Raw genomic sequence first — 26678 nt, 5'->3', positions numbered from 1 at the left:
TATGATGCAGCTGACAAGCTTTAAGCTACTTCAGAGCAGCACAGCACATATCATGCAATAATATAAGATAGTGTTTGGTTTATAAAAAAAAAAAATAATAATAAAAAAATTAAAAAATTATTCTTAGATTCTTCCAAGTCACAAAACTATTCAATTTAAGTACAACACAATGGTATCTTAAAATACTTATTCTCTTTTCTCAGTGCCCAATTCATACTTCATACGTGTGATGCCGGTTCAGTAGTGTGAGCTGTGTTAAGAATTCCACTCAACAGCACACACACAATTTTTATACAAATAATAATATACTATAAACAAGTTTGATAAACACGGGTAGACCATTTAGTCCATCAACATAGTTTTTGAGAGAAATGAGAAATACTGGAAAAATAAAGCACTAATAAACAGTCAGAAAAAATGACTCAAAATCTGAACAAACCTGAGTAACTCCTTGCTGACCAGGTCCTGCAGTCAATTTAGGAACAGCAGTAATTATTTTGGCAGGTGCTCCCGTTCCAGAGGTCATCATTTTAGTAGTTATGATAGTAATAGGTGACTTGATTCCTGGACTACTTGTTACGCCTAATTAAAAATAAACATATAAATAAAAAAGAAAAATGTGTATAAAATACTGCATAAGAAACTAAAACAAATCAGTTTTGAACCAGATTTTTAAAACTTTATAGTTAAACTCCAGTTGTCTTTCACTGTGGGAGGAATGACATTTAGCAATTGTACATGTTTATAAAAAAGAAACATGTCATATAACCTATAAATTATCCTGTTAGGTATTTTTATAGAAAACTAAAACAGTAATAGTAAAAAGCAAAAAACAACATCTCATTCCAACTTTATCAACATTTCCAATTTTTATAAACAATTCTTCCCACAGTATTGAATATGCTCAATGATTTGAAATGGAGTGGAACGACTAATGGTAACTTCTAAAATATTTGATATGAAAGCAATCTGCTTGCAATGTTTAAAACAAAGATTTTCGATGAAGTACTATGCATCTAGATACAATTTCATTATGTGTAGCAGTGTACATTCTTTTTAATAAAACTCTTCCACTACTTTCGAGATCAAATGACACTAACAATACAAAATATAGTTAATATATTTGGGAAAAGCCCACAAACACCATAAATCACACATAGCTCTACTGAACATTGAAGTCAAAACAGTTTATTTCTATCCAGTAATTTCTCCAAAGGAAAGTTACCTTTAGAAGCATTACACAAAAATAATCTTAAGAGATATATGTGAATAAATGATTGAACATATTTTACACATTATATACAGTTTGCTACATTTAACATTTCAAACTTAATCTATATGTTTAACAAATTAATAATATCAAAAAGAACATTTTTAAAGAAAAATATACTAAAAGGATAAATTCGGTATTTTTCATCCATCCATCCTCTTCCGCTTATCCGAGGTCGGGTCACGGGGGTAGCAGCTTGAGCAGAGATACCCAAACTTCCCTCTCCCCGGCCACTTCTTCTAGCTCTTCCGGGAGAATCCCGAGGCGTTCCCAGGCCAGCCGGGAAACATAGTCCCTCCAGCGTGTCCTGGGTCTTCCCCGGGGCCTCCTCCCGGTAGGACGTGCCCGGAACACCTCACCAGGGAGGCGTCCAGGAGGCATCCTGATCAGATGCCCGAGCCACCTCATCTGACTCCTCTCGATGCGGAGGAGCAGCGGCTCTACTCTGAGCCCCTCCTGTATGACTGAGCTTCTCACCCTATCTTTAAGGGAGAGCCCAGACATCCTACGGAGGAAACTCATTTCAGCTGCTTCTATTCGCGATCTCGTTCTTTCGGTCACTACCCATAGCTCATGACCATAGGTGAGGGTAGGAACATAGATCGACTGGTAAATTGAGAGCTTTGCCTTACGGCTCAGCTCCTTTTTCACCATGACAGACCAATGCAGAGCCCGCATCACTGTGGACGCCACAACGATCCGTCTGTCGATCTCACGCTCCATTCTTCCCTCACTCGTGAACAAGACCCCAAGATACTTGAACTCCTCCACTTGGATTTGGAGGTGCTGATTCCCATCCCAGCCGCTTCACACTCAGCTGCGAACCAATCCAGAGAGAGCTGAAGATCACGGCCTGATGAAGCAAACAGGACAACATCATCTGCAAAAAGCAGTGACCCAATCCTGAGTCCACCAAACCGGACCCCCTCAACACCCTGGCTGCACCTAGAAATTCTGTCCATAAAAGTTATGAACAAAATCGGTGACAAAAGGCAGCCCTGGCGGAGTGTAATATATTAAAATATTTATATATTTTTCAAGTTGAGGTTATGTTTTCACAATCATGGTATATCCAATGTTTTGCCATGGGAGATTGTGTTAAGCTTTTTTTTTTTTTTTTAAATAAAAAAAGGTAAAAAAAATCCACAAAATACCAGGCCTATTCTTGCTGTTTAAAACACAGTCAAACATAAAAACAAAAACCTTAAAACATCAGAAAATATTCTATCTGTATTTCTAAGGTGTTTTTTATGACTGTGACAGGAAATTGAAAACACATTTTTGTCAAGGATTTTCAGCACTATTGTTCCTGAGCAAACTAGAAATTCCTGTTCCGTTGTCTGTTCACGGTAAACATCTGGGTGGCATTTTCACATGAATAAAGTAAAATAGTAATTAGCAAATGGTATAAGGCAAACAAAGCATGGTTGAAGGTTTCAGCAGAAACCACCAGAAAATGTCAATGATTAGATGCATTTCACTTTAAAATAAAATGCATTTGTGTGCCAACAATGGAAGACTAAATAAGCATATCATCACAGGACAATGGCTATAGAGAAGCATCTTAAAAAGATGACAGAGTTTTTGCTTGATGCCACAAATTGAGCTATTGGTAACCACAGACTCTGTAGGTGTGCTGTTTAACTTATAGTTCTGCCAGTTTATTACTTGAGTATTATCTGTTGATTCTAGATACTCCTGCTATGTGAGTTTGATTCTTCTAATTTAGACTATATATAAACACAAACAAATTTAGTAAACTTTATGCATATCTATGAACATATTCCAAACAAAAGATAAAGAAAATATACTCCTACTAGATGCACCCAATTGGATTTTTTTTTTCCTTTATAAGTGAACACAGTTTATTCATTTCCTCAACTAGTAAGCACCAGCAGAAGGCTCAAATTAGTTAGACTGGAGTTCTAATACTGGCATACCTTTGCAGGGAGAGGGGTATGTAATTATTAAGACAGAAGTGGTATCTAGATATTTGGGAGACATTCTATAAAACATACAGTGCAGCCTATTTGCCCAATAATACTTTATAATCCTTTGGTGAATTCAAAGAAAGATGCACAACCATTTATTGACAGCTTGGATTGACAGTTCAGAGAAGGTTCCTTATTTATAAAATACATTAATTTGGACTATTTGGGGAGTTGATAGGCTGAAGTTTAATTTAAGACATTTGACTAGAAAATTATACAAACAACATTAATTTGGAAACCGGTAGTTGAATCAGTGAACAGCTAAAGCTGTTTTGCAAACAATCAGAATATAAAAAACAATTTTACTTGGGACAGTTTTTACTGAAAAATTTATACATGAGGGACACCATTTCCCCTTCCAGACTGCAGTCAGCTGTAAAGACAAAATAGGGCCATAGAAAAGCAAGGAATAAAGCATTTAAAAATGAAAATATTATACATTTGATTTAGCATTTAGTAAATTTTTCATGTTTTATAGATTACATAACAATAGAAATCTTCTACACATTATTTGATTAATGTGTAAGTGCATGCCAACATTAACAAATACAGGTGCATCTCAATAAATTAGAATATCATTGAAAAGTTAATCTATTTCAGTAATTCAGTTCAAAAAGTGAAACTCATATATACATTCATTACACAAACAGTGATATATTTCAAGTGCTTATTTTTCATTTTGTTGATTATGGCTTACAGGTAACGTAAAAACTCAAAATTCTGTATCTCAGAAAATTTGATTACTATGTAAGACCAATAAAAAATATTTTTTAATATAGAAATGTTGGCCTACTGAAAAGTATGTCCATGTACGCACTCAATACTTTGTCAGGTCTACTTTTGCATGAATTACAACATTAATGCAGTGTGGCATCGAGGTGATTAGCCTGTGGCACTGCTGAGGTGTTATGGAAGCCCAGGATGCTTTGATAGCGGCCTGCAGCGCATCTGCATTGTTGGGTCTGGTGTCTCTCATCTTCCTTTTGACAACAGGTAGGTTTAGGTCAGGCTTGTTTGCTGGCTAATCAAGCACAGGGATACCATAGTCATTAAACCAGGTACTGGTACTTTTGCCAGCCTTGTCAGGAGAGGGAAGCATGAAGTGTTCTAAAATTTCCTGGTAGACAGCTGTGCTGACTTTGGACTTGATAAAACACAGTGGACCAACACCAGCAGATGACATTACTCCTCAAATCATCACTGACTGTGGAAACTTCACATTGGACCTCAATCAACTTGGATTCTGTGCCTCTCCACTCTTCCTCCAGACTCTGGGACCTTGATTTCCAAATAAAATGCAAAATATACTTTCTTCTGAACAGAAGACTTTGGACCACTGAGCAACAGTCCAGTCCATTTACTCCTTAGCCCAGGTAAAATGCTTCTGACGTTGTCTCTGGTTCAGGAGTGGCTTGACACAAGGAATGCGACAGTTGTGGCCCATGTCCCAGATACGTCCGTGTGTGGTGGCACTAGAAGCACTGACTCCAGCTGCAGTCCACTCCTTGTGAATCTCCCCAAATTCTTGAATGGGGTGTTATTCACAGTCCTCTCAAGTCTGCAGTTAATGCTTGTTGATTGTGCACCTTTTTCTGCCACATGTTTTCCTTCCACACAACTTTCTATTAATATGCTTGGATACAGCAGTCTGAACAGCCGAGTTCTTTAGCAATGACCTTTTGTGGCTTACCCTCCTTGTGAAGGGTGTCAGTGACCATCTTCTAGACAACTGTCAAGTCAGTAGTCTTCCCCATGATTGTGTGGCCTAATGAACCAGACTGAGAGAACATTTAAAGTCTCAGGACACCTTTGCAGTTGTTTTGGGTTAATTAGCCGAGTGGAGTGGGACACAATGTTGAACTTTTTCACAATATTCTAATTTTCTGAGATACTGAATTTTGTGTTTTCATTAGCTATAAGCCATTATTAGCAAAATGAAAAGAAATAAACGCTTCAAAATATATCACTCTTTGTGTAATGAATCTATATAATATATGAGTTTCACTTTTTGAATTGAATTACTGAAATAAATTAACTTTTCAATGATATTCTAATTTATTGAGATGGGCCTGTATATAAAAGTATGCTTTTATAGATATAATGTTGGTCTGGTTGCCACACCCTAAGCACTCAAATCATTCTCCAAAGAAAGAGGCATTGTAGCATACACAAAACTAGCTACAGTAAACCATGGTCCAAGTGGTGAAAGTTTGTGGTATAATCAAAGACTATAAGTTGAAGAATATAGCCTATTTTAAATGGGTGAATCTCACAAAAATATCCTCTGCTCTCCCTGAAAATGACACAAATATGCTGTTTTACAATATTAATATAATCTAAAAATCTGGAAACTGAAAAAAAATGTTGGATTGAAACAGACGCACTTAGTAAGTTGTAAGGTTTCTTTTCCAGGTTAAGACCCATTTAGACTGTAAGGAACAGGCAATGTATTTTTTGTTTAAACTCATTAAAAATGCTGCAGTAAGAAATATAGATACTCATGGAAGTGTACCTATACCAAGAGTGTGAAAAAATAACTAACTTGAAAAAATATCAAACTTTTTAAGTATGCAAAAGTTAAGAGATAATCATTAATTATTTATATGATATGAAAAAGAACAATACATGTAACTATGCCCTTTACCTGTTCCCCCAGGCTGCGTCATAATGGCAGACATAGGAATAGTCTTTATAATGGTTGTGGTGCCAGGTTTTGTATTAGTGGTAGGGGAAACACTGCTGATCCCCAAAATGGTGGGCTTGTTTCCTGTTCCTCCAGCTTGTGTTGTTGTGATGATGGTAGTAGGCTTTCCATCAGCTGACGTTACCAACTTCAAAATGGTTCCAGCAGGCAAGGGACCTTTTGTCTAAACACAAAATACATGATTATGTACGATATACAGAGACTGGTAGTGGAGAAATTTGACAATACTGTACCTTATTTCATTTACTAAATTTAACATAAGATACAGTGTCTAAAAATGTATTCACCCCCTTGGAAGCTTTCATATATTGTTATACAACATCAAATCACAATGGATTTGAAGACCAATCAACAGAAAGACTCCAATGTCAAAATGAAGACAGATCTTTGCAAAGAGGTCTAAATTAATTAATAATATGAAACACCAGTACACCATACTCAAGAACTGATTATTTCTTTATAGATAATTTTTTGCCCACAATCAAATCTTGCAAGTACAGTGCTATTGTCATCTCTGACCAAGCCCCTCTGATCATGGAGCTCAAATCATTACGCCCTACATACTCATCTTGCAGCTGGTATCTTAACCTACTTTTATTTGCTGACAAGAATTGTACAAAATCTATGTTTAAGCAAACTGATTTTCTTTAGAGACAAACACATCCTCAGAGGTTTGCAGGAATACTCTGGGAAACTCTGAAGGCATTTTTAAGAGGTCAGATTATTTCAGATATCTCCCACAAAAATAAATCAGAAACCAAGAAGGCAACAGAGTTAATCAGTGAAATTACCAGAATAGATCAAGAATATGCCAGGATCCAAACTGAAGAACTTTATAGGAAAAAACAAGCTTTGCATTCAAAACAACTTCTTGACAACAAAAACAACACAACTCATTTTTAAATCGCAACATCATTACAATGAATGCGAAGAGAAGGGTAATAAGATCTTAGTTCAACAAATCCACAAACAGGAAGTTAGAAATGCAATACCAATAATTATCAACACAGAGGGAGACAAAATCATTGACCATAAAATTATAATGCATATTTAGAGACTACAATAAGTCCTTATATTATACTCAGTTTAAAGACAAGACATAATTTAATGTGTTTCTTCAATGCATTAGAGATACCACAGCTAGATACTGACACTCTCAGAACTACTAGACGTTATAAACTCACTTCAGAGTGAGAAAGCGGCATGCCCTGACGGCTACCCTGATGAACTCTACAAAAAAAATTCAATTAAGTTAGCTCCCCTTTTATTTGCAGCATTGATAGTCTCCAGAGACAATAAAATTCTACCTCAAATTTTTCACTAAGCATTAATTTCGTCCTTTATAAGAAAAATAACGGCTTATTACAATGTGCATCATACAGACCAATCTCACTTCTGAAAAATGATGTTGAGATACTCTCCACACTTCTAACTAGAAGGACTGAGGAAAGTGCTCCCTTCTGTAACATCACATGACAAAACCGGATTTATTAAAAGCAGACACTTCCAATCTTCAGTGCCTGTTTAATGTAATATATTCACCCATAAAGTCTAACACACTGGAGATCTTATCTTTGATTGCAGAAAAAAGCATCTGATATGGTTGAATGGGACTACCTATTCACTACTTTGCACATATTTGGGTTTGGCCCGAACATATGTGCATGGATCAAACTACTGTATAACAGTCCAGAAGTTTCAGTTTGTATCAACAACATTGTTTCAGATAACTTCAAATTAGAATGTGGTACTAGACAAGAATGCCCCGTCACCACTGCTATCTGCAATCGCTATTGAGCCACTGGCGGTTCACTGTCAAAATGCTTCTGAGATCAAGGATTATCAGAGAAGTACTTGGAACAGAAAATATCACTAAATGCAGACGATATGGGACTATATATATCAGATCCACAAAATACTGTGCACCTGCAGTCCTAACAGCACTAACAGAATTTCAAAAGGCTTCTGGACTATTTATTTTTAATAATATATTATTAATATTTATTAAGTTGAATAAAAGTCTGCTTTTTCCAGTGAACTCTCTAGCACACAACATTAGATTGGAGACCTTCCGTTTTACCATCGCAGATCAGTTTAAATACCATGGGGTAAACATCAGTTTAAATAGCTAGGGGTAAACATCACAAGAAAACATAAAACTCTTCAAAAAAAAATTTTGCTGTCTGCATGGAAAAACTCAAATAAGACATGCATAGATGTTCTACCCTCCATCTCACTTTAGCAGGGAGAATTAACATTGTCAAGATGAATATCCTTCCTAAGCTTCTTTTACTATTTCAAAGCATCTCCATATACATTAACAAATCATTTTTAAAGAAATTGGTTCAATCATAACCTCATATCTAAAATTCAAAACATCCATACACCCAAAAGGTTACCTTACAACGATCTAAAGCAGAAGGTGGCATGGCTCTACCTAACTTTCAGTTTTATTACTGGGCAACAAATATACAAGCCATAAAAAACCTGGACATTGACACAAATAGATGAACACACACAGTTTTGGTCCGCAACAGAAATAAAACCTGCACTACTGCTTTATATTCCTCTCTTTGTACCCCAGTAAACACAAGGTAAAATCAATATACTAACAATTGTCCTTCATTCACTCAGAATATGGAACCAATGTAGGAAGTACTTTAAGACAGAGAAGCTTTTATCTGTGGCACCTCTACATGATAATCACCTTTTTCCACCCTCTCAAACAGTTTTTAACACCAGAATCCCTGAAGCCTACAGAAAAAGCTATAATGGCGGGTCACCCTAAATTCCTTCGCACCTCTTCATCAGTGTCTCTGTTTTGCAAATGTGTTAAGCAGCCTGCTCTCCCATCCTCCACCGGCGCAGCTGGACTGATACGCAAAATTCTCACAGCTCAAGTCTGTTTATCTTGGTGTGAGGTGCCTTAAATTGTATAGGGTAAATAATATATTGTTATTAGGAATACATACATTTCATGCATACTCCATGTCTACAACGATCTGTGTAAATGTTGGATGACAGGAAATGTGAGGCAAGAAATGTTGAACAAATAACTAAAACAAACTTTTTTCATGTTAAAGTAATAATTGATAAAATGTTTACGTGAAGCGTATAATGTGTGACGACACAAGTCCAAATATCAAATAAATACTTTCACAAACGGTATAACCAAACAAGTTCACCTTTACTCAAGAATATAACCAAAGAAAAAGAAATTATTCAATTTACATGTTGCGATCAATATGTAAAAACCAAAGCTAAAATATCAATTACATGGCTGGTTTACAGGTAAGAACAGCTGCTTCTAAATCAAGAGATTGTGGGTTTTATCCCGGGTCTTCCTCACATTTTCCGTTTTCAGTAGTGAACTGCTATTATCAATACTATTATATAAAAAAATACATACATTTGATTTGAATCTGTAACACCCATTGTAAATTTTTGCTAATAGTGTTTTTTTTTTTCACGTGGTACAACGAACTTGCCTCTCCCTCTCTGAACTTTTTGTTTTTACAGGCAATCAAAAATATGGTGACCATCATGTATATATAAAAATAAAATTTTACCTAGGAAATTTCCTAAGACAACAAGCCCCAGTTACAGTTCCATCATTTAAAAGAATGTACTGGAAATACTATTTAACTATGTACTTTTCTGTATACAGCATTTGTATTAACTAGATAAGTAAATTGTATTATTTTGAATTGAAATTTGTGATCAGTAGGAATTAAACTAATTTTACGTATAATTTCTCTTGTACCACATCCTGTAAAAATGACAGCTTCAATCAGATTGGAATGTATCACTGTTTTCTGAAATCTTGTACCACTACAAACCTTAAGAAGGTTTAGATCAAAAATAATACACAAACTGAAACAAGCCCAGTGTATGGAAAGAAAAATTTACCTCAAAGAAAGTGGGTAAACTAAAAATTGCAACGAATAAGAACTAAAATAAATTCCAAATAAACTTAAAAAATGGAAAAAGATGGAAAGCCAAATAAAAAGAACAGCAAACCGCAAATGTAAGCTTGTAACGCTAGCAAATCAGCTGAACTAAATTGAATTTCAGATGTGAGTTTTTACTTCACTCACACAAGAATTTGTCAGTTGTGTTTTTTTTTTGTTTTTTTTTTTAAATATAGCACCACCATCTCAAAGGCCATAACTATAACACTAAAGATCTAACACTGAATTCTGTTTTTAGCTTATTACAAAAAGCAATGATATTTACAGACTGAACGTTTATGCTGCCTATGCAACGAAAGGAACATTTTACGTTTAAGGGTTGTTTTCTTCTTGCAAATGTATGGTGGAGACATTTTCATGAGTGGAAGACAGACAACATGTGAGTCACTGATGAAAAGAGTGAGCCTCAAAACAAGAATGAAGGATTGTACAGATAACAGAAGGTGAAAAGATATATTATTTACTATGTATGGTGTCGAGCATCTTTCTAAGCCATGGGGGATCCCTTTACTGAGCTGTACCAGCATTTAAACTGACCAAGTGACGTCACTGCTCCCAGCTCGACTTGTACCAGAGGATGCCACTTTTTTCCTCTACTTCTCTATCCTTCCCTTTTTGCTTCAAGGAAAAATACCTTACGCTCACATCCACAGCATACAGTACTTATGCTCAATTTCTCTTGGGCATTTGCCAACACCATTTTCATTAAGGTCAGCCAAACTTTCTTCTCTCCATTTCATAGCTTACTGGCCAAACATTACTGTGGCTTTTTCCTGTCCAGGAGCACTTCCATTCTTTAGTCGTCTGTACACCCCTATGGTTAAGGGTACTCCATGTGTACCCTGCCCAAGCTGGCAGTGTTCATTTGCATAAACCCCAAACAAAAATAAACACATTGTTACAATACCCTATTCACTACATTGGACACGGTTCAGTTTATTGTTTTGATTTTTAGTTTTTATACATTAAAGGTTATTTTTAGCCCTAAATATTGATATATCAAAATGTCCTTTCTTAGCAGAAACATACTCCCCTAGATGTATAACCCTACCAAATTTCAGTTTTTAGATCAAACAGGAAGTATTTGTTGATGAGTGAGTCAGCCAGTCAGTTTTCTTTACATTAAATATATAAACTAATGAAAATTAAATAATACTAAATTAAATAATGCAAAGTTTTCTGAAAACACGTTTTCATGCTGTCATTTTATGGGTTACTGAGTATAGACTGACGGCCAGAAATTACAAATTTATCTATTAAAAATGTAATCTACAACACTATAAAGTGTGCAGAAGAGGAGACTGAATACTTTCTGAATCCACTGCACTATATCATTAAACAACTAACAGAGATTTAAATTAGCCTACAAGTTATTTCTCTATCATAACATTATATCATGCAGAATAATGAACAAACAAACAATATGCAAACTGTTTTAAATCTCAGGGGCCTTCTCCTACCTGAGAAAAATTGATTCTTTCTGATATTATTACCCCATATACTAACCTGAATAATTTGTGTCACTGGATTTGTTGAAGCTTGTCCAGTTACTGCTGATGTCTGCACTGGCTTTGTTTGGACAACAGACATGACTTTACCTAAATTGGAAATCTAGAGAGGCATTAAAAATAGAATTAAAAACAAAAAAGCAGTACCAATACAGTAAAGAATGTGTAGACAAATTATTCAGTCATCAACAAATTCAGAAGAAATGCATTTAGGATCTAAGTATTAAAACACATTACATACTATATACATATATACATACACTCACTATATATTCTATATGTTCCTGCCTTGCGCGCTGTGTTGGCTGGGATTCGCTACAGCAGACCCTGTGACCCTGTACTGGGATATAGCAGGTTGGTTAATGGATGGATGGATGGATATATACACACACACACACACAGCACAAAAAAAATTAAAGGAACACTTTGAAAACGCATCAGATCTCAATGAGAAAAAAATTCATGCTGGATATCTATACTGATATGGACTGGGCAATGTGTTAGGAATGAAAGGATGGCACATCGTTTGATGGAAATTAAAATTATCAACCTACACAGGGCTGAATTCAAAGACACCCCGAAAATCACAGAGAAAAAATGATGCGGCAGGCTACTCCACTTTGTCAAAATTTTATTGCAGCAACTCAGAATTGTACGCAATAGTTTGTATGGCCCCAAAGTGCTTGTATGCATGCCTGATAATGTTGGGGCATGCTCCCAATGAGACGATGGATGGCGTCCTGGGGGATCTCCTCCCAGATCTGGACCTGGGTATCACTGAGCTCCTGGACAGTTTGAGGTGCAACCGGGCAGTGTCGGATGGACTGAAACAATGTCCCAGAATGATAACAACTCCTTCATCCTCCAGGAACTGCTTGCATACTCTCCCCACATGAGGCCGGGCATTGTTGTGCACCAGGACAAACTCAGGACCCACTGTACCAGCATAGGGTCTGACAATGGGTCCAAGGATTTAATCCCGATACCTAATGGAAGTCAAGGTGACGTTGCCTAGCCTGTAGAGGTCTGCGCATCCCTCCATGGATATGCCTCCCCAGACCATCACTGACCCACCACCAAACCGTCATACTGAACGATGTTATAGGCAGCATAACATTTTCCACAGCTTCTCCAGACCCTTTCACATCTGTCACACGTACACGGGGTAAGCCTGCTCTCATCTGTGAAAAGCACAGGGCATCAGTGGTGGACTTGCCAATTCTGGTATTCTATGGCAAATGCCAATTGAGCTCCATGGTGTCGGGCAGTGAACACAGGGCCCACTAGAGAATGTCGGGCCATCAGGCCACCCTCATGAAGTCTGTTTCTGATTGTTTTGTCAGAGACATTCACACCAGTGGCCTACTGGAGGTCATTTTGTAGGGTTCTGGCAGTGCTCATCCTGTTCATCCTTGACCAAAGGAGCAGATACTCGTCCTGCTGATGGGTTAAGGACCTTCTAGAGCCCTGTCCAGCTCTCCCAGAGTAACTGCCTGTCTCCTGGAATCTCCTCCATGCCCTTGAGACTGAGCTGGGAGACACAGCAAACCTTCTGGAAATGGCTCATATTTATTTGCCACCCTGGAGAAGTTGGTCTACCTGTGCAACCTCTGTAGGGTCCAGGTATCACCTCATGCTACCAGTAGTGACACTGACTAGCCAAATGCAAAACTAGTGAAAAAACAGTCAGAAAAGATGAGGATGGAAAAATGTCAGTGGCCTCCACCTGTTAAAGCATTCCTGTTTTGGAAATAGTCTCATTTTTGCCCCTCTAGTGCAGATATTGTTAATTTCATTAACACCAAAGCAGCTGAAACTGATTAACAACTCCCTCTGCTACTTAGCTGACCAGGTCAATATCCCCAAAGTTTCAATGACTTGATGGTATACTCTGATTAAAAAGTGTTCCTTTAATTTTTTTGAGCAGTATATACACACACACATATACAGGGTGGTCTAACTATGCAACTTTTAATGCAATGTAATGCAATAATTGCATAGTTAGATCTGGACCACCCTATATATAAATTTAGAATTTAACATTCTTAAACTTTATTCTTTTTATTCCTTGTACAATATTCCATTGCATAATACCATTATGAACTAGGGCTACCAGGTAAAATTTTAATACTTGAATATATCTTAAATGAACAAATTGGCACTTGCGATTCGCTGGTTTGTCACCTATTATTTAATGGGAATTATTTTACTAATTGTGTGACCTATTGCGGAAAAACGCAGCCGATGCTGTAGCTCCGCTACTTAAATGGAGTGCAAATCCCAGCCACAATGGGAGTAATGCTTCATTGGATAATTTCAGAGGCTGCTACAAAGGCTGCAGTGTGAAACGTGAAGGTACTAGTTTTAACAGTATGCCATACCAAGCCATCAGGATCACAATCAGTAGGGCGTTTTTCTTTTAACGCTTCACTGCACAATCCAATTACACATATCAGATTGCAGTTTTTTTTTGATTTATGCTCTTGTCGTGTGTCATTTTGTCATGTGATTTCATCTGGGGGTGCTCCCAACATCTACATACAGTATCTACACATGCATCAGTGTCACAGTAGGACAAAACTTTAAACAGCTTTCAGGAGGCTTTTCACAAGGGATTTCATTTCATAACTACATTAAGATCATCTGCAAAACTGGGCTGGGTTGCAATTGTTTGTTTTGTGCTCAGTGTTTTGTTTTCTTTTGGGTATCTGTAATATTAATCATTTTTGTCATTTACTACCATAAATATATACACAAATTTACTGTAATAAGTTGAATTTTGAAAGACACAGTTCACTAAAGAGCTGCTGAGTGAAGCACTTTGTCCAGGGACAGCATGTACCTTAGTCTTGGCAGACAGTCTTGCACATGTGATTTCACTGCACAGTGATTATTCCATCTCGCGTTTTCATAACTTTGTGCATTTTATTTAACACAATAAACTTAGAATCTACAGTATTCATGGGGCCAAAATGTTTTAGTAGATTTTCATATTTGCTGGGGTCCTGGCCACAAATTCCCCACAAGTTTCAAGAGATTACTGTACTTTCAGAATAACCTAAAAATAATCCTTCACAAAGCATTTAGGGCAAGTGTCTTCTCTTCCATTATCTACGGATGAAATAGGAGGGATGCAATGATGGATTTTTATAGAGCTGTCCCACACACAAAAAATACTGCTTCTTTCCTGATCTTATCCGTTTTGCTTTTCAGCACAAAGGGCCCAACATACTGCAATTTTAAGGTAGAACTTTTAAACATCATGGCTTTTTTTTGAAAGCTTTTTTTTTTATTGAAAAAAAATCATTTTAAGATTTAAAAAAAAAATCCTAATATTCATTTGGCATAGGAACTGATTATACACTCATTTCTTGTGCTATATTTTTTTACATTTTTGCTCTCAGTATCGTTCTGACAATCAAATGTTATGTATTCTAAATTTTTGTATGTTGCTGCTTTGTTTGGAAGAATCAGGCAACAAGGATATGAAAATACTCACTGATGCAACAATGTAACATTCAGTATTTTAAGCTCTTTCTTTTTGGCTACTGTGATCACCATATCACAGACAAACTGACTCTGCTAGCAGGATGCATTACCAGAAGAGCTAAGTGACATTAAACAACAATAACCAGACACAGACATGTCTCTTAGCTCTGTGGAAAATGGTAAATACTGAATAATTCACAATAGTAATCATAACATGTTTTTATTTTTTTGTTAAGTGAGGAAAGCCCCAGTCAGGGAAAACTTGCAGTCCAATCTTGATCTGCAAGTTCAAGGATCCTTTTTTAATACTGTAGTAAATACTTTCATGTTTGCAACCGTACATTTTATGCTTCAGAGCACAAATGTAAAAATATACTAATAATGTATTAATAAATGACATTCACTTCATTTATTTAGTCAAAAACAAAAGGAAAACTCTATACTTACCAAAGCACTACCGCCGGGCATTGTGATGGGACTTTTTACTAGAGTGATTGTTTTTGTAACTCCACCAACCACAGTAGTAACCACTTGTGCCTGTTGTGCTACAGTGACAGTGCCTGACTTGTGCACAGTAATAATGGGTCTTGTTGGTGTGTTTGGGGTAGAGGTGGCAGAAGTGCCCACCTGCGCTGCTGCAGTCTTCAGCATCCGTGTTGCAGGGTTGCTTACCTGACGCAAGCATAGCACAAAAAGATAATTACATACCACAACATACACACTGGAAAAAGAGATTTAATTATCTACATAACAATACCTCCATGTCATTTCAAACTGATGTGTATTTGATGAAAAAAAATACAATTGCCACAATTTTTTAGAATCAATTATTAAACCATTATGCATAAGGTGTCCTACTGGCAGGACACTGCCATATTTCAAACTTGTTAGTGTATGATGCAATGAAGACAAGTCAGTCAAAAGCAATAATGGTATTTTTACATACCCAAGGGTGTCTTTCTTTCAAATTAGCCCTAAGTGTTTATGTTGTCTGCTTTCTTTCATTGGTAAGATATGTGCCTTGCATACCTATATGTCAAGGCGAACAGCACATCACAGTTGAGTGAATCTGAATTTATCTAAGATCCCAACTACATCAAGGCACATACATACAGTTAAAGATTCATTACCATTGGATAGCTGAGTTTCATATCTTTTTGATCATGTATAATTGCCCCAGGCTGGTTATATGTATTACATGTCACAGCTGTGCATTAAAGGCAGGAAATATATTGTGAATGTTGACAGCTCATCTTTATACACAATGTTTCGAGAGTGCATGCAGATTACTTGCTTGATGTACATTAAGACATGAAGTTTATATCAGGGAAATGTCATCTTCCCACAAAAAAAAAAAAAAAGAGGAAATCCTAGGCACATTACAGAATGCTAGTGATACACAACATAGAAATCTCGGAGTCACTGTTTTGACTCAACTGAGAATAACACGTTGGCTGAATGACTCAACGATTTATTCATATGTACTGTTTAGTACAACTCTGAAGCACTGCAGCATGCATTTTTACAGCTCAGGTGACACGGGTGTAATTACAGACACTGTCTGTAGCATGTTCTCCCTGTGTTAGTTTTCTGAGCAGTGATCAGAAATGTAAAGTACTGTTATATCGAACCTACTCAGAGTTTCACTTAAGGACCCTCCCCCACCACACTGAGCATCACTGACTGTGCAAACTTTCACAGAGCACCGCTCTGACTGTACTTGAATGACAACGCTGCTTACAGTTTTAATGTGGGGAACCACACCTCTCCCCATCACTTCAGTGTGACTGTTCCAGAATTTGTCAGAATTCAAATTAAATGCAAAAAACGTTTTTGTTTTTTTCATGAAGTGTGTGGATGGTTTAGGTATGTGTGTGCTCTATCAAGGGCTGTTTACTGCCCTATGCCCTGCAATGCCAGGAAAGGCATTGCCCCAGTACTGAAAGAAGTTGGTCTGAAAATGTATCCATGTACTTTGTACTTAACATCAGGAATAAACTAAGAAAAAAATCAACAACAACAAAATCAAAACAAAATAAACAGAAACACTAAACAATTGTTGGGGCAACCACCATAGATAGCAGGAGAAAATGTACTGTATAAATTGCAAAACAAAAACTCCAATCTACTGTATTAAAATGTTATATGTATATGTAAATATATATACATACATATATATACATACATACATACATATACACATATGTATATTATATATATATATATATATATATATATATATATATATATATATATATATATATATATATATATATATAAAAAGCAAGTAACCTGCCTTTCCCTACCACAAATGTTTAAATGCAAAGATTCACAGCTTATATAAAAAGCAAAACAGAAAAAATAAACACTAGCGTAAACTGGTTTTACTTTGCCATATAAAGTAAACCATTTTCAAAATTAACTGAAGGTGCTTTTTTTCCCCCCAAGACAATCACTTTGATCTCTTCAAAAGAAAAGTAAATATAATTTATTTCTTTTCTAACCCTGCAACTATGCAAAAAAAAAGCTTTCAACAGGTGTCAACATGAAACAAGGTAGTATGTGTCATTTACCATGACAGGAGAAGCTACTTTAACAGTGGCAGGGATGGTGGAAGAACCAGGGGTAACAGCCACTGTCTTCACAATTGTTGCTCCTGCTGGGACATTAAGCATGGTGGCTGAAGACGAAGGAGGAATCTTCTGAGTTGCAGCTGCTGCTGCTGCCAAGGCAGCCATGCCACTCATCTGTGGACTGCTCCCAATTGCCTGAACAGTAGGAAAAGAAAGAATAAATACTTAAAATCTCACAATTTTAACCAAAAAGAATAACTTAAACTGCAGTTGAAAAATACATCAGTACCTACATATCAATAATTATAAGCCTAAACATAAACATCTATATGACCTGAAATAAGCATTTTATTAGGTACATCAACTCAGCCTGCCTGGCAACTGATTGCTCCTTCAAACAGTCAATCACATATCTGTAAATTCATTCAAATATTCATTCATACATAGCATCCACAGTCTGAGTCTCGATCTGATTGTATGCGTGGTTACCTACCAGGTAACGCATGTGGCTGGTCTGCCAGTCTGCAAACATATGCCACGGGCCCTCTCAGTTGCGAGAAGCAGATCATAGAATGTTACATAGTTTACTGTCAAATAATGCAAAGAGTACGCGACACGTTTTTCGGCCTCATTTGGGTTCATCAGGCGTACACACTCCACTACACCCCTATCGGGTACCCCTAATTCTAAATAAACATTTATTTATACATACATACATATATACAGTGCATCCGGAAAGTATTCACAGCGCATCACTTTTTCCACATTTTGTTATGTTACAGCCTTATTCCAAAATGGATTAAATTAATTTTTTCCTCAGAATTCTACACACAACACCCCATAATGACAACATGACAAAAGTTTGAGGTTTTTGCAAATTTATTAAAAATTTTTAAAAAACTGTGAATACTTATGTACATGTGATTTCTCAGCCTTTGCTCAATACTTTGTCGATGCACCTTTGGCAGCAATTACAGCCTCAAGTCTTTTTGAATATGATGCCACAAGCTTGGCACACCTATCCTTGGCCAGTTTCGCCCATTCCTCTTTGCAGCACCTCTCAAGCTCCATCAGGTTGGATGGGAAGCGTTGGTGCACAGCCATTTTAAGATCTCTCCAGAGATGTCCAATCGGATTCAAGTCTGGTCTCTGGCTGGGCCACTCAAGGACATTCAGTTGTCCTGAAGCCACTCCTTTGATATCTTGGCTGTGTGCTTAGGGTCGCTGTCCTGCTGAAAGATGAACCGTCGCCCCAGTCTGAGGTCAAGAGCGCTCTGGAGCAGGTTTTCATACAGGATGTCTCTGTACATTGCTGCAGTCATCTTTCCCTTTATCCTGACTAGTCTCCCAGTTCCTGCCATTGAAAAACATCCCCACAGCATGATGCTGCCACCACGCTTCACTGTAGGGATGGTGCCAGGTTTCCTCCAAACGTGATGCCTGGCATTCACACCAAAGAGTTCAATCTTTGTCTCATCAGACCAGAGAATTTTCTTTCTCATGGTCTGAGAGTCCTTCAGGTGCCTTCTGGCAAACTCCAGGTGGGCTGCCATGTGCCTTTTACGAAGGAGTGGCTTCCGTCTGGCCACTCTACCATACAGGCCTGATTGGTGGATTGCTGCAGAGATGGTTGTCCTTCTGGAAGGTTCTCCTCTCTCCACAGAGGACCTCTGGAGCTCTGACAGAGTGACCATCAGGTTCTTGGTCACCTCCCTGACTAAGGCCCTTCTCCCCCGATCGCTCAGTTTAGATGGCCGGCCAGCTCTAGGAAGAGTGCTGGTGGTTTCGAACTTCTGCCACTTACGGATAATGGAGGTCACTGTGCTCATTGGGACCTTCAAAGCAGCAGAAATGTTTCTGTAACCTTCCCCAGATTTGTGCCTCGAGACAATCCTGTCTCGGAGGTCTACAGACAATTCCTTTGACTTCATGCTTGGTTTGTGCACTGACATGAACTGTCAACTGTGGAACCTTATATAGACAGGTGTGTGCCTTTCCAAATCATGTCCAATCAACTGAATTTACCACAGGTGGACTCCAATTAACCTGCAGAAACATCTTAAGGATGATCAGGGGAAACAGGATGCACCTGAGCTCAATTCTGAGCTTCATGGCAAAGGCTGTGAATACTTAGGTACATGTGCGTTCTCAATTTTTTTATTTTTAATAAATTTGCATATATATATAGTTCCGTTACAATGAACTGTCAAGGACCTAAAAAATATTTTGTTGTAATGAAAATTTCGTAGTAATGACATTCTGTATTTGTCGCTATAGTGTTTTATTTAACTTTCGTCCAGGCGTTTGCAAACATTTCAATAGCTTCTTTCACGTTAATTTTAATCTTCTCCTCTCTATAAGTTATGCTGACAAGACTGTTTCTCAGCATTTCCTTGTGATAATACACTTTCAGGGTGCGAATGATGCCCAAATCCAATGGCTGAAGCACTGCTGTGCAATTGGGTGGGAGGAATTTAACGCAAACATTATCTAAATGTGGAAGCATGTTGTGGGCAGCACAGTTATTAATCAGAAGCCAAATCATCCTTTTCTTCTTCTTAATATTGTGAGGTTTCTGAACTCTTTTGGGACTCTCCCCACCCAACGGAACGACACGCTGAAATGCGTCCCGAAGCGTGATTGCCACGTCTGTGGAAGATTGTTTGTTCATTGCTGGGGCAGGGCAACAGCAGGCTCACAGCGCAGCAGTGAAGCGCCACAGAAGCAAATCATAAAAGATTGGGGTTGCGCTATAAGTCCGTCTTGCACCCCAAAACACGAGGCTTAGTCTCAATACTTAGCAAAACCAGCTTAATTCAGCTTGAAACAGGAACAGCAGGGTTATTTATTGCAGTGTGATCTGCCACTCTTCTATACACAGACACAGCAGTCAGGCAGTGTCGTGGCCAGGTTAATGGCCAAGTAATACTGTTCCCTGCATTTACAATGTTCCTTGCGTCACCTATCGAGATCATTTCTGTTTGCTTTGGTGAAGAGTCGCAGCAGAGCTGTGAGCCTGCTGTTGCTCCGGTAATGAATAAACAGTCTTCCACAGACGTGGTGATAGCACTTTGGGACGCTCTTCGGCGTGTTGTCCAGTTGAGGGAGGTCCCAAGAGAGTTTAGAAACCTCACATTTTCTTGAATGAGTGCCGCATTAATAGGAATGTTTCTTGAATGAGCATCACTGAACCACATAAAAGCTGCTTTTTCAGCATCTTCAAATGCAGCAGTTCGCGTATGTTTGCAACCCGAGATTTTTCTTTTTTTTGCTTGGCCTTTGAAGAAATTTGACAGTGTTGATGGCGAAATTACGAATTCACTGGCAACGTCTTTTTTCTTTTTGTTGCAATCAAGATCTGCAAAAATTTAAAGGTTTTTTTTTTTCTAATATGTATTGTTATCATTTTTTCGTGTCTGCCGTTTCCATAGGAGGATGACAATGAGTTAAATTCCAGTGGACGTTTTTCAAATGTTACAAGCAATAAGCAAATGTATCACTGAAAACCACCGAAAACAAAAACAGGAAGAAAAAAAAAAAAAAAAGAAAAAAAAAAAAAACAGTACGAGAAAAGTTTGAAGAAAGAAAAAAAAATTGTGTTTCTGTTTGCGGATCATTGTGCACATCTGAGCGGTGACCACAGAATTAACTGCTCTGTGGATGATTCATTCAGGCATTTCAAGGTCTTTTGGGCACTTCGTTGTAATGAAAGTATCTGCTGAATGTTATTTCGTAATAAGAAGATTTCTATAGACTTGTGTCATATGGGGAAACTGTCGGGACCATAAAAAAACTTCTTTGTAATGAAAATTTCATTGTAAAGATATTCATTGTAACGGAATTTTACCTGTATATAGAAACAATACCTTCATAAAAACTGAGGTCAAAGGAGAATGGCCAAACTTATTTCAAATAAAAGAAAAGCCACAGAAACTACTATAATGGTTCTTTATCATAATATCATAGAAGTAGAAGCATCATGGTAGCAGCAGACCATGCCAGATTTCAATCCTGTCAAACAAGAATGGGAAGAGAAAGGTACAGCAGGCATATTATCTCCAAAACTGGACAAAGTTGCAAAAATGTTGCCTAATCTGACAAATATTTTCTGCAGCATCAACCACATGGTAGGTTCAAAATTTTCAGTAAATAGCATTATTCCATGGTACTATACTTCTGTCAATGGTATGATTACTCATTAGGCCTCTTAAAAGTAAGAGTGTCACTTGAATATTCACTGTATACCTTTTCATTGCTGCTGACTGTGCATTCTTTTAGGACCATATTACACACTTTTCAAACTGATACTTCTAGCAGAAATGCAATGAGCCACAAAGCACTTCTGAAACCGGTTCCATAAAGATGAAAATGCTGCAGATCTCAATCCAAAAGTTCATCTTTGTTTTGAGTTGGACTGGGAGGCTAACAACATCCATCATTCCATCCATATTCCAACCCGCTGAATCCGAACACAGGGTCACGGGGGTCTGCTGGAGCCAATCCCAGCCAACACAGGGCACAAGGCAGGAAACAATCCTGGGCAGGGTGCCAACCCACCGCAGGACACACACAAACACACCCACACACCAAGCAAACACTAGGGCCAATTTAGAATCGCCAATCCACCTAACCTGCATGTCTTTGGAATGTGGGAGGAAACCGGAGCGCCCGGAGGAAACCCACACAGACACGGGGAGAACATGCAAACTCCACACAGGGAGGACCCGGGAATTGAACCCAGGTCCAACAGAGGCTAACAACATGTACGTTTATAAAAAAAAAAAAGAAAAAAAAATTCTGGACACAGTGAAGAAAAAAAAAAAACTATGTCGAGAATAAAGTGGACATGTTGACTTTATTCTCAACATTTCCATTTTAATCAAGATGCTTATCATGAGAATAAAGCCAACATGTTGACTTTATTCTCGACATTTTAAATCAAAACTAATTGATTAATCTAAATAATAATTTGCAAACTATTGGCAGTTGTTAGTTGCAGATGCACTTGTACTGTAAAATACATAGAAAAAGGAGGGCAGCCAATTCACTTAGATCACGACAACTATAACTTTGACTGTTAAAACCAACCATGGATCCTCCCAGATGTTTAAACTCTCCATGTAGGCTGTTGACTGGACTGTTTTTGTTTTCCTCCACTTTGTTGCTAACTAGCCACAGGATAATGGACTTGCATTTTCAATATTTTATAGACATGTGCAATGTCTACAATGTGTTTAACCAAACTTGTGGATTCATGTGCAAAAATGATGTATGATTATTACCAGAATAATCAATAAGAATGTAATAGAAAAATTAACTAAACTGAAGCTTCAAATTAGTTTTATATATCAGCACACATTAGCTCTTTGACAGCAGGAAAACTAAATATTCATGGAACAAAATGCTTCAGCTATTTTTTAAAATGAGTAATTCAAGTACTATTTTTTGCTTCCCAACAGAATGGTTAAAATAACTAAAATCTCTCAAACACATAAATACATTTAGTGTTTTCCTGTAAAGAAATACTCCATTCACAAAGAACATATTTTTATCTGTTACTTACCCCATATCGTTTGCAGAGATGAGGAAGTAAAACAATGTCCTAACTTCATTAAGCACAGAGATCACAAAATTCCTGATACAGTGGACTTCAGTGTGAAAAACAGCAAACAATATGAAAACATCAATGAAAAAATTCAAATCACCAGTGTTGTGAAATAGAAATGTCATGCTATCCAGTCTTATGCTCCCAATATCTCAAACATATATTTTGCTAAAATATGGTTAAATAAGCCAGTTCTGGAAAAATAACCTCTTGTACAACAAAGAAACACATTCAAAATGGACAAAACTTTTGAATTTTAGACATTGTGTTGGTTATCAAGCAACACTACAGTATTTCTTGGTTTTTCATTGTCAGTTTCTGAAATTACTTGCGAACTGACCAAACACTTGATGGAGCACCTTGGATATGAACAAATATGAGGCATTGTTTCAATCTAAAACTGCTTTTATGGTCTTTTCTTTAACTTTTATATTTACTTGGACACCTTTGTCAGGCCATGTTCCGCAGTAATACCACATGTAGCACCATATTTATCAATAAATGATCAAACTAGTCAGGACTCCTGGCCAAGAATGAGGGGAGAAAGGCAGGTCTTCAACTTAAAGCCTAATGCCATTTGAATGCGTCTTTCTTTTAGGAACAAGTTTTTCTAGTTTATTTAATATTTTAGCCAAAATACATGTGGGGGGAAATGTTTTGAGCGTACCCAACATATGGAGTATACAACAAAAACAATTTGGGTTGTATTTATGGATATTTGGATATTGCTTGTTGTTGTTTAAGATAGGTCTTCACTGAAGCCAACATTATCAGGAATTTTGTGATCTTCATTCTCAGTGAAAGGAATAAAAATTGTTTTTCTATGCCATTATTACAGTCAAGAGAGGGTAAGCAACAGATACAAAAATCATAATTTTTTGAGTAGAGAACTCCTTTATTGTTGTGATGTACAAGTTTGTATACTGTACTTATAAATTTACCTAACTGCTATAAAACCAAGCTTAAACATAAGAGTCTACTGTTCTCAAACACCAATGTTATCTTTAAAAACAAAAAAAAAAAAAAAATTGTTAGGTTCATTCTACCCCACTGCCTCACTATGTGACTGTGACCAAGGTACTTTTTTGCTCAAACTGTAAACAAATGATCCCAATAACCACAGCAAATAATTTTCAGGCTTTTAATACCACTCCTTAATTGAATTTCCCAAGTAAGTAAGTATTTGGATAACTAAAGAATTTCATTGCCATAATACACCACTTAAATAAGCTTTAAAGATATTATAAAAAAAAAAGTTATTATAGTGACACACACTATTCTCTAAACGTAAGTTAGTATTAAGGCCAACTAACTTTACAAGTTTGCCAGTCATTTTTTTAATTAACACTGTGCATTCTTATTGCCATCTTTGGAATTTAATCAGGTTTCTAATACCGATAATCAGTTTAATGCTATAAAAAAATACTATATGCTAGAATATTCCCTGTTTAGCAATTTCCCATTTGAAGGTGTTGAGCTTATATTTTTGTGAATCCAAATTAATGCTTGTGAAGTTTCCTTAGCTCCTCCGCACCTCAGCTCTTTTAAACACCTTTTAACTTACCTTCACATACACCCTCCTGATATATTGATGCCTTTCAGGTATAACGCAACCCAATCCAGCAATATGGGTTCTATCTGTTTTAAAAAGCACTCCAATGCATTTTAAATCTGTGCTTTTTTATCATCTTGCATCAAAACTGATGCCATACCATCAAAGCAAGTCAGTTTTTTCACCCGATAGCACTGGAAACTTCTGAAGTTACATAAATAAACACGCATAAGTTTTCTGTTAGTGTGTGTGTTTCATGATTTCTGAAAGCCGTTTCCTCCATTTAAGTTAATTTACTTGCTAATGATGTCAAAAATGATGTAAATACAAATCGCAAAACTGAAAATGAGATACTCAAATGTTTGTATTTAAACTTTTCACTTAGCTGTGCATTTTTTTTAATTAGTATCATGTAAGGCTAGAACTACATTTTTTATTTCAAATTAGTTACGATTTATTGGTTTAGTTTACAAAAAAATTGCATATTCAAATATTTATTTTTTAAATAAAAATTTCTTACCGCTCCCTGGCCACTCTGTGCTGGAACTACCATTCTAACCCCAGCTGGTAAGGATGTGACTGTGACAGGAGATTTCCCCACCTGGTTAGCTTGTCGCACTGTTACAATTGATGTTCCTGTAGAGGACTGGGGAGCTGCCACTTTCAAAATGGCTGGAAATAGAATATTTTAAAACAAAACTTATTAAAAAAAAAAAAAAAAAAAAAAGTTGCTTTAAATAATCTGCAACAGTAATAGTCAATTGATATCTATACAGAAATTTTAACTTGCTTTACCTCCACATATTACACAAAAACTGAAAACTGTTATGCACTTGTCTAGTTCATCAAATTATGAAATATTGATTCTTTAACTTATACTTAAAGCTAATAACATCACATACTAGTGGTACAAAGACAATCTACAGGGATCGCTATGAAACACAACCCTTCTTGGATATATCACATTTAGTTGGTCATTACTAGATGTGCATGCAAATAACACCAAAGAGTTAAACATCACATGTCAGTCTTACCTGGTCCCCTTGCAGTGGCAGCACCAAGAGGACTTCCTGGCATGGATGGTAGAACAGGTAGCCCTGATGTTGTTGGTGAAGCAGACTGTGGAACAAGGGTAATACCTGTGTGTGGAAGGCTCTGAGCTGAAGGTGCTGCTGCAGCTGGGGCAGGGCTTTTTGGAGGGTTTACTGGCAGAGAAGGAGTAGGATTTAGAGTTGGAGAAGTAACTGCAGTTGCTGCTGGGATATCATATTTCTGCAACTGCAGTAAGTAGCTATCTGCAGTAGGAACAGCACCCCAACTCACTTCAAGTGAATTTGTATTAGCACGAACCAGTTGAACTCGTGAGGGAGCAGGAGGTTTTTCTGTATGTAAAAAATGAGGGTAGAGGATCAAGGAGAAAGAAAAAAAACACATAAGTAACATTAAACCAAGTGAACCGAAATCTAGATTATATTTTATGATACAAGTCTTCAGAGTCAAGAGTGATTCTTCAGAATTCTCTAATACTTTAAAAAGCACAGAAGCATATAAATCAGAATACAATCCTATCATTAATGCATTTTTACAGTCTTCTTGTACCTTAAAGGTGGCCAAAAAGGTAACCATAGCTAACCCTAGAAGGAAATTACTTATGAGGAAAAGTTAATACACCCTTAATATTACTGCAAAAAATAGAAACAAATGTGCCCAAACAGGTGCATAGAATTAAAACGTTATTAAGCCCTCAGAAGAAAGACTGGTGATGCCAACATTTCTGGGAAAGGTTTTAAAACCTTTCAAGCAAACTGAAGTCAGTTACTCCACTGTTTGAAAATCTATCTATAAATGGAAAGAATTAAATAAAATGGTCATCTATAAAAGACAGAGTATCTGAACAAATTCAACCCTAATGCTGACCCAAATATGGTGCAAGGAAGCAAGGAACCCCATGATAATATTAAAGCATTAACAGACAGGTATGATTTCATTCAATGTCAAAGTGCTTCAGTCAACTC

The 26678-nt window shown here is 37.0% G+C and overlaps 2 protein-coding genes across 4 annotated transcripts in view; one reads left to right on the top strand and one right to left on the bottom strand.

Moving 5' to 3' along the window:
• si:dkey-13a21.4 (uncharacterized protein LOC494576 homolog) overlaps nt 1–26678 on the top strand; it is a 991873-nt gene that overhangs the window by 85053 nt on the left and 880142 nt on the right. The gene's annotated exons all lie outside the window — the stretch shown is intronic.
• Nucleotides 1–26678, bottom strand: part of hcfc1b (host cell factor C1b) — a 155785-nt gene that overhangs the window by 49879 nt on the left and 79228 nt on the right. For all 3 annotated transcript variants that reach the window (XM_028813306.2, XM_028813307.2, XM_051933482.1), the window contains 7 exons: nt 25698–26045; nt 25184–25335; nt 17507–17701; nt 15381–15605; nt 11443–11547; nt 5906–6128; nt 440–582 (listed from right to left, as the gene is read on the bottom strand). In XM_028813306.2, coding sequence (XP_028669139.1) covers nt 440–582; nt 5906–6128; nt 11443–11547; nt 15381–15605; nt 17507–17701; nt 25184–25335; nt 25698–26045 — 1391 coding nt within the window. The remainder of the gene's footprint in view (nt 1–439; nt 583–5905; nt 6129–11442; nt 11548–15380; nt 15606–17506; nt 17702–25183; nt 25336–25697; nt 26046–26678) is intronic.

This window comes from Erpetoichthys calabaricus, chromosome 11, assembly GCF_900747795.2.
Source record: "Erpetoichthys calabaricus chromosome 11, fErpCal1.3, whole genome shotgun sequence".
NCBI classification, from domain to species: domain Eukaryota; kingdom Metazoa; phylum Chordata; class Cladistia; order Polypteriformes; family Polypteridae; genus Erpetoichthys; species Erpetoichthys calabaricus.
This window is presented reverse-complemented; position numbering and strand designations above follow the sequence as displayed.